Source organism: Vigna unguiculata, chromosome 3 (assembly GCF_037176805.1).
Source record: "Vigna unguiculata cultivar grain cowpea cultivar isolate G323 ecotype 2 chromosome 3, ASM3717680v1, whole genome shotgun sequence".
In the NCBI taxonomy this organism is placed as follows: domain Eukaryota; kingdom Viridiplantae; phylum Streptophyta; class Magnoliopsida; order Fabales; family Fabaceae; genus Vigna; species Vigna unguiculata.
This window is the reverse complement of record NC_140794.1, coordinates 36,755,803-36,765,402: the sequence shown is the minus strand read 5'-3', so window position 1 is coordinate 36,765,402 and position 9,600 is coordinate 36,755,803. Positions and strand designations below refer to the sequence as shown.

The window sequence follows — 9,600 nt, the reverse complement described above, 5'->3', positions numbered from 1 at the left end:
TAGTTTCTAGAATCCATTCACGAGCCAACCAAGAACAAACAAAAACAAATTCAGCATGACATTTCATCAAACACATTGGGTGCACTTTCAAACTGTAAAAATTTTGAATCAATTCATCCATAGGCAACCCACATTATTCAATTTCAGCATCAATTCACACTAAAACCCATAATGGAAACACAAAACAGATCAAAACAGAGCATGGGTACTACCTAGGGTTTGCAAGAGTACAAAAACGTGACTATGCATAGTGAAAATGAAGAGAAAAGAAGTAGAACTTACCTTTAGAGGGAAATTAGCAAAGGGAGGAAGATATTTGTGAGTTAAAATACAGAGAAATGAGTGAGCGAAGGTGCGCCCAGAGAGTGGAAAAGGGAGAATGTGAGTGAGTGTTGTGAGCGATGGTTTAAGGAAAGAAAAATGAGTGAGTTCTGCCCTTGCCTCTCACTTAACGCGATTTCTCGCTCAAGCGACATAGTCTCACTTAAGCAAGATGAACGTGTGCAGAAACATTAAAGAGTCTCGCGCAGGCGAGACTATTTCGCCTAAAACTGTCTTGGTACAGGGCATTCTCGCCCAGGCGAGCCATTACTCACTTAAGCGAGTATATCAGAAAAAAGGGATGGCTCAAGTTCTGCATATCTCGCCCAAGCGAGACATGTTTAGCTTGGGCGAGATTTTCGTGCAATTTTGGAACACATTGATTTTGCCACTTTTCAATATTTTGTTCTCACTCACTCAATTCATGATCCTTTTAGTTCAAATAACTCAAAAACACACATAAAATCGTACTTCAATCAATTCTCTATCATTCCAAAAGGTTTCACATCAACAAACTCAAAATCAATCTTTTAAACTCAAATTTCACAATTTGGCCAAAACAAGGTAATTTTTAGCATTCAATGAATTCAATTCTGGCACCAAAACTCGTTCCCATGCTTAAAACACCAACTTTGTTTGAAAACACCAAAAGTGCATGGTTTGCCTTATTAAGATAATTGGATGCTAAAAACTCACCTTTTTACACACAAACATAGAACTATAACACAAACACATAATTACATACACAAACACATTTAATCACACAACATGAAATTGAAGTGCAAGAAGATAATTAAAACACTGGGTTGCCTTCCAAGAAGCGCTTGTTTAATGTCACGAGTCTGGCGCCTGTTTCATTAAGGTTCGTCCAGTTGAATGATTGTGGCAAGCCTATCAATCTCACCACCAAAGTAGGGCTTCAACCTTTGCCCATTTATAACCCAGCTTCTTTGTGATTCAGGATCCTCTAACTCAACGGCTCCATAGGGTTTCACATGTTTGACAAGAAACGGTCCTGACCACTTTGATTCGAGGTTTCTAGGGAATAATCTCAACCTGGAATTGAACAATAACACTGATTGGCCAGAATAAAATTCTCTTTTGAGAATTTTCTTGTCATGATAAGCTTTCATCTTTTCCTTATAGATCTTAGAGGACTCATAAGCGTTGAGTCTAATTTCTTCCAATTCTTCCAGCTGTAATTTTCTTTTTTCTCCTACTACCTTTGGATCAAAATTCAAAAATTTCAAGGCCCAGAATGCCTTGTGTTCCAATTCAACGTGTAAGCGACATGACTTGCCATATACCAGCAAGAATGGGGATAAACTAGTGGGAGACTTATAAGCAATTCTGTAGGCCCAGAGTACGTCATCCAACTTCATTGACCAATCTTTTCTTTGAAGATGCCACTGTCTTCTCTAGAATACGCTTGATTTCCCTATTTGACACCTCCGCTTGTCCATTGGTTTGTGGATGATAAGGTGATGCAATTTTATGCCACTCTTCATAATGTTCCAAACATTTCTGAAGTTGAGCATTGCAAAAGTGTGAACCACCATCACTAATCAACACTTTTGGAGTACCAAACCTGCAAAAGATGTTTCACTTGAGGAATTTGATTACAGTTTTGGCATCAGCCTTAGAAGCTGCCACTACTTCAACCCACTTTGTCACATAATCAACTGCCACCAAAATGTATTCATTTGAGAAAGAAGATGGCAGTGGTCCTACAAAATCGATTCCCCAACAATCAAAGGCTTCAACCTCTAAAATGATATTCAGTGGCATTTCATGTCTTTTTGAGATTCCCCTATTCTCTGATAGCTATTGTAGTGTTCCACATATTTGTGTGCGTCTTTGCATAAGGTGGGCCAATAAAATCTAGATTGGAGGACCTTTGCAATTGTTCTATTTCCATTAAAATGCCCTCCATATGGGGAACTGTGACAATGCCACAAAATGCTCTTTGCCTCTTCATTGGATACACACCTTCTCAACAGTTGATCAACTCTAATTTTAAAGAAATGAGGATCATCCCACACATATTTGTGTGCATCTCTCAGGAATTTCTTCTTCTGGTGCCAATTAAAAACTTCAAGTATGACTCCTGCAGCTTTGAAATTGGCCATGTCAACAAACCATGGCCTTTCTTGCACCATCATCAATTTTTCATCAGGAAACTCCTCCTGCACCTCTGATTGAGTGTTGGTCACCTTAGTATTCACCAATTTGGACAAATGATCAGCTACAAAGTTTTCACTTCCCCATTTGTCCTTGATCACCAAATCAAATTCCTGCAACAATAAAATCCATCTTATGAGTCTTGGGTTTGAATTAGATTTGGTTAACAAATATTTAATTGCAGCATGATCAGTATATACAGTGATAGATGAACCAATCAACTATGCTCTAAATTTTTCCAATGCATAAACTATAGCTAGCAATTCCTTTTCGGTTGTTGTATGTTTAATTTGAGCTTCATTAAGGACTTTACTGGCATAATGTATAGCATGAAAAACTTTGGATTTTCTTTTTCCTAAATGGCATAGTCACTTGCATCACACATTAACTCAAAACCTAAATTCCAATCAGGAACAATTATCACATGAGTTGAAATCAATTTCTGTTTTAACAATTCAAATGCATATAAACATTCAACATCAAATTTAAAAGGTGTATCCTTGTTGAGCAGATTGCTGAGTGGTTTGGCAATTCTGGAGAAATCTTTAATGAATATTCTGTAGAAACCAGCATGGTCTAGAAAACTCCTGATACCCTTCACAATTTTGGGTGGTGGCAGCTTTTCAATGATCTCCACTTTAGCTTTGTCAACTTCAATACCTTTAGTAGAGATTTTGTGGCCCAACACCACACCTTTAGTTACCATAAAATGGCATTTTTCCCAGTTCAAGACCATATTGGTATTAACACACCGCTTCAACACGGTGTTTAAGTTTTCCAAGCATTGATCAAATGAAGCATCAAATACAGAAAAGTCGTCCATAAAGACTTCTATGCATTTTTCCACCAAGTCAGAGAAAATTGCAAGCATGCATCGTTGAAAGGTTGTTGGTGCGTTACACACTCCAAACGATATTTTCCTGTAAGTAAACACACCAAAGGGACAAGTAAAAGCAATTTTTTCTTGGTCTTCTGGATCTACTGCAATTTGATTATAACCAGAATATCCATCCAGAAAACAATAGAAAGCTTGCCCTACTAACCTTTCTAGCATTTGATCCATGAAAGGTAAAGGAAAATGATCTTTCCTAAGGGCCTGATTTAATTTTCTATAATCTATACACATTCTCCAACATGTGACTGTTCTTGTAGGAATTAATTCATTTTTGTCATTACAAACAACAGTCATACCTCCCTTTTTTGGAACTACCTGGACTGGGCTGACCTAGGCACTGTCGGAGATTGGATAGATCATACATGCATCAAGTAATTTCATTACTTATTTCTTGACCACCTCTTTCATGGTTGGATTCAATCACCGTTGAGGCTGTGCTACAGGCTTGTAATCTTGTTCCATGTGAATTTTGTGCATACAGTAGGATGGACTAATTCCTTTAAGATCAGATAAAGTCCAACATATTGCACCCTCATTGGCTTTACGGACTGAAATCAGTTTTTCTTCTTCAGAAACCGTTAAAGCACTATTGATCACCACTGGTTTGTTACCTCCATCTGCAAGAAAAACATATTTTAAATGGGGAGGTAATACCTTTAGCAACAACTTCTGACTTTCAGTTCTATTTTCTTGCTGCAATTTCTCAATTTGTATTTCATTTGATGCAATTTCTTTTGTTGAATTCAAATGTGCCAAGTATTCATCGACTTTCTTTTCTTCATCATCCCTCAGATCATCACAAACACCAATTAAAGCTTTTTCCAATGGGCTTGCCTTTGTCAATTGCTTCCTGGATGATAGAAAGATTTCAATTATCACATCCATCTTGAAGTATTGTTATTTGGTCGTCGGGTGCTGCATTGCTTCCAATACATTAAAGTTGACTTCATCATCTTGCACCCTGACCTTCTGTTTGCCATCATCAACGTCAATCATGACCTTGGCCGTCTTCATAAAAGGTCTTCCCAGTATTAGAGGAACTTCAGTGTCTTCCTCAATATCCATCACCACAAAATCAATTGGGAACATTTATTTATCAACTTTAACAAAGACATCCTCTGCCACACTATATGGATACTTCATAGATCTATCAACTAGCTGTAATGTCATCCGTGTAGGCCTCACTTCTAGATCTCCTATTCTCCGTAGCATAGACAAAGGCATCAAATTTATACTGGCACCCAAATCAAGCAATGATTTTCCCACTGGCAATGTTCCAATTATAACTGGAATTGTGAAGCTCCCAAGGTCCTTAGATTTCTGAGGTAATGATTTCTAAATTATAGCACTACACCCTACTTCAAGCTCTGCTGTCCCTTCAGAAAATCTTCTCTTCTTTGTTAGGAGCTCTTTCATGAATTTTTCATATGTCGACATCTGCTCCATAGCCTCCACGAAAGGGATATTAATCTGCAGTCGCTTGAAAATGTCCATTTATCTAGCAAACTGCCTTTCCTTATCTTTTTTGGAAGGATTTTGAGGGTATGGTAGGCTCTTCAACTATGGTACCTGTTTCTCACCCTTCTCCCTCTTTTTCTCCTCACTTTTATTTTTTTCTTCTTTTTCCTCTCTTTTATTTACAAACTCTCTTTTATTTTGTTCTTCCTCTCCCTCTCCCTCCCAAGTTGTCTCCAATCCCTCTTCCCACAATTTTACCACTTCTGGTGGTAATTGATTTACAATGCTCCTTCGGATTAGTCTGTGTGTTGGCTGAAAATTGACTTGCCTGCTGATCTGATAATTGTTTTGCCAACTATCCAACCTGTGTTTCAAGATTCCTGATTGAAGCTTCTGTATTTTTCTAATTAGTCAAAGAAGCTTGCATAAACTTTTCTAGAGTATCCTGCAATTTAGTTGTTATGTCATGCACGGAAGGATAATGTTGTTGTTGCTGTTGATAAGGAGGTTGTCTGTTTGAAGGACCAACATCTTGCTTCCATCCAAAATTCTGAGTTTGATCGTTTCTCCACCCTTGTGAAAAGTTATTATTGTTGGAGAAATTTCCTGGTCTTCCTTGGTTACTCACATATTGAACTTCTCCTTGTGAGCTAATTTGATAAGAACAATGACCATTTGGATGATCGTCTCCACAGAAGTCACATCTCATGAGTTATTGACTGGGAGAAGATTGCATAACTTGCAACTACTCGGGTAATTTAGACATCTACTTCGTCAGTGCTTCAATCTGTTGAGTCAGAATTTTATTCTAAGCTAAGATCGCATCTATAGTACTAAGGTCAAGCACTCCTTTCCTTTGAACAGTTTGCATGTTATGCTGAGCTTGATGATCTGTGGATGCTAATGCATCAATGATTCTTATTGCTTGCTCTGCATCTACACTCATCATTGTTCCACCTGCTACTGCATCTAATATTATCTTGGTATCAGGCCTTAGACCGTTACAGAATATGTTCAGTTGAGCAATATCTTCAAATTCATGATTTGGGCATTTCCTCAATAAAGAATTGAATCGCTCCCAAGCTTCATAGAATGGCTCATCTAGTCCTTGCCTAAACGTCAAAATATCAGCTTTGGCTTTGATGTAGCGAGATGGTGGAAAGAATTTGTTTAAGAATTTCTCCTCAACATCCTTCCAGCTGTTCAAATTCTGATTTGGATGTGACTTATGCCATTCCTTTGCTTTACCTGCCAAAGAAAAAGGAAACAACTGCATGTATACATGCTCAAGATCTCCTTCTTGAAAGCCCATGGTTCCTATCAATTCATAGAATGTATAGAGATGAGTATATGGATCTTCATTATCCATTCAGTGAATTGATGAGAATTGATTAAACAGAGGAAAGTGATGAAGGATTGACCCCAACCAAGGATGAAGGCACATGCTTAAGAAGACTAAGCATGTTTAGAAAGGAAGTTCACTAATCCTTCATCCCTTTCATTTGTGTTTGTTATTTTTGATTCCCTAAGTTGACTTAGTTGAATCAACTTTAGTTGACTTGTTGACCTTTGACTAGGTTTGACTTGTTGACTATAGTTGACTTGACTTAAGCCAACATGCTAATCTATGTTTATTTGCTTTGTAGGTTAATTAGGAGTAAGAAAGCAATGCTAGGTGGCGCATGATGATTGGGGAGCATAAATGATGTGGATGAGAGAGTAAAGCAAAGGCATAAAGCATAAAGTAAAAGGCATAAAACAAGTGTACCTATGTACCTTTGGTCTCCTTTGTTTTTAGCACACTTTGGCCACTTTTTGGAGACATATGAGACACATTCTTTGTCTCCTTTTGTGCTAGAACGAAATTAGCCTTGCACACACCATAGTTGGCTCTTTTGTCTCTCATTTTTGTAACCTTATTTGACCTAGTTTCTAGAAGCTAGGGTTAGGTTTTTGTAGAGACATCCTTAGGTATCTTTTATTTGCTTAGAGGCCCCTAAACTCTTCTATATAAGGGGTGCTCCTAGACATGTAAAAGGGTTGAACATTTTGAAGTAAAAACACTCTTGTGTCTCAACCATTTGTGAGAGTTTCCTCCCTTGGGAGTGAATACTTTTAAGCCTTATCTTGCATAGCAAGTGGCGGCACACATCCACTCATCTTCAAGGTTGTCATGGCTTCTAGCCTAGCCTTGTAGTGGCGTGCTTCTCACATTTTTACCATTTCTTTCCTTTCCATTTTATGTTTTCTTCTTCCTTTAATTGTTCTTGGTTTTCTATGGTTTATGTGCTTTCCATTTCCTTTTTGTTTTGAATCAATCCATCATCTTCTTCTCTTGAGCTTTGTGAAAGGAACCTTCACATCTAGATAGCTTGCTATCTTAATGTCCAGTGGGGATTTCGCTTAGCTTTCTTAATTAACTCACACCATATTCAATAATCTTAAAAAGGAACAAGATAATCCTTCATCATTTGGTATCTAGAGCCTAGGTTATCTTGAATATGGTGTTTTTTTCATGTGCTAATCTTGTCTTGTTGTAGCTATCTTTGTATGGTTCAAATCCACTTCCATTGCACACAAAAACAATGCTGGCAGAAACTGTTCACGATTTTAAAAGATTAAACTGCACCTTCTCAGTGATCCAAAAGTTACGTTCTTGATGTCAAAAGAAAGCTCTGTTAGTCTAGTTTCTAACAAAAAAAGAACCAATGCATTTGGAGTTCTGTGGAGAGAGTTATGATCAAATGAGTGAGCAAAGGTCAGAGCTGCCGAGAATACGAAAAACAACGTTTTCAGGTTATGTTGTGGCAATTTTTGCTTCGGTTTTGTGATTCTTTTACTCCTAAATCTGGTTGGATAACATGTCTTTTGATGCTTAGTCTTTGAGCCTCAAATCCATGAGTTTAAATGCATGATAGCTACATGTTTATGTCTTTGTGTATGTCATGTTGAGTCTTTAAATGTGTATAACTTTTGCTTGAGTCATATGTCATATGCTTCTTTGAGTTTTCTTATTCTTGTTTCTAAGTATTTGAGCTATTGCATGAGATCTATGCCTTTTGTTGTAGCATGCTCCTTGAAATTGATTTTGACCTAATTTTTAAGGAACTAAGTGTTCAAGACACCCTAAAATATCCTTCTCATCATCTTAAGTACCTAGTTTTGAAAAGAAAAATAATTTTCATGACCAAAAACAGTTTGGCCGAGAGCTAATGTGTTGCTTGGTGAATCCATTTGGCCATTTTTACTAGGTGTTATGCTACCAAATTTTATACTTGGATTTTGGGTGATATTGGCAAATTAGTTCCATGCTTTAACTTGGTTATGATCTTTCTTGGTGTATGCATAATTTGAGGTATAATCTTGGCTTGTTCAAATGCTTTCCATAGAGTCTTTAAAAGTGTTTTTCATTGCTTTAGTCTTGTTCAAGTTTTGTCTTTAAAACAAAATTTCCTTAGAAGTTAAACTTTCTTGTTTTTGTGTTTTTCTTGCTTGTCACTAGGTGTTCTTTGTTGTGTCATAGTAGTTTTCTTTTCTTGAAACTCTTGGGATGTTGTGGCCGAATCACTTGTCTTGCATTTGAAAGGTTTTGAACAAGTTTTTAAAAGTGTTTGCTTCACTCCTTTGGTGGATTTTGAGTGCTAGCCTTGCCTTGTTACTTTGGGAGAGTGATCTAAACACTTGGGTTGCAATTTTGGGTTGGATTTGGTCTCGGTTTTCATGTTTTCTAACCTTTAATCCATTTATTTTGTCTCGGATTTGAGTGTTTTTGTTGTAGGAATCATGGCAAGTTCATCAAATGCACCTACTCCAAACAAAAATAATACATTGATGAGATTGCTTCGGGATTTGGAGTTGTCTAGGAAGGAGTCCTTTGAACAATTGAGAAAAGACAAGGAGCAAAGTGACCTAAGAATCCAAGAGCACATTAAAAGGCTTGAAGCTAAAGAGCAAGAAAGAGAGGCTAGGAAAAGAGGGCATTCTAGGCGCAACCCATCACAAGAGATGGAAACTCCAAAGATTCCTAAGTTCCATGGAGGAAGTGATCCCAAAGTCTTCCTTGATTGGGAAGCTAAAGTTGATCAAATTTTCAATGAAAATGATGTAAAGGATCAAACACAAGTTGATCTAGTAGTTTTAGGATTTTTAGAGTATGCCAATACTTGGTGGCATAAAGTTTGTAAGAATTATGACCAAGGGCCACCCGCGGCTTCTTGGATGGACATTAAAACTCTTATGCGCGCTAGATTTGTTCCTCCCTCCTATAGGAAGGAACTTCTTTTGAAGCTCCAAAGGCTTCACCAAGGTTCTATGAGTGTGAGTGAGTACTTTAAAGAATTAGAGTCTCAAATGCATAGGGTAGAAATAAAAGAAACTAACAAAGAGAAAATAAAAAGATTTGTGAGTGGTCTTAGGAGAGACATACAAGATTTAGTAGAGTTATATGAGTACTCCTCTCTTGACAAAGTTTTACATTTGGCCATCAAAGTTGAAACTCAATTGCAAAAGAAAAAAGAGGCCAAGAGGAGTGGTTCATACAATGACTACTATTCTAGTACTTGGAAAGATAAAGAAAGAAAACATGATAAATCACCACTCAAGAGTTCCAAAGACCCACCTCCTAGGACTAATTCGTCTAGGCCTTCTAATGAAACTCCTAATTCTTCTCAAGGTATAAGGACAAGTTCTATAAAATGTTTTAAGTGTTTGGGATATGGGCACATAGCTTCAAATTGTCCCACCAA

The 9,600-nt window shown here is 37.4% G+C and overlaps 1 protein-coding gene and 1 non-coding gene across 2 annotated transcripts; one reads left to right on the top strand and one right to left on the bottom strand.

The window, feature by feature from the left end:
- Positions 1–1,689: 1,689 nt before the first annotated feature.
- Positions 1,690–4,282, bottom strand: LOC146887804 (uncharacterized). The gene is made up of 4 exons (XM_085670408.1): positions 3,822–4,282; positions 2,927–3,422; positions 2,311–2,615; positions 1,690–1,909 (listed from the first exon to the last, which is right to left on the bottom strand). Exons 1-4 carry the CDS (start codon positions 4,280–4,282, stop codon positions 1,690–1,692), a joined length of 1,482 nt encoding a protein of 493 aa, XP_085526534.1.
- A 1,607-nt stretch (positions 4,283–5,889) lies between these two features.
- On the top strand, positions 5,890–5,996 carry LOC114180041 (small nucleolar RNA R71). Its single transcript, XR_003603617.1, has one exon. It is a non-coding gene; the product is annotated as a small nucleolar RNA R71 (small nucleolar RNA).
- Positions 5,997–9,600: the final 3,604 nt, after the last annotated feature.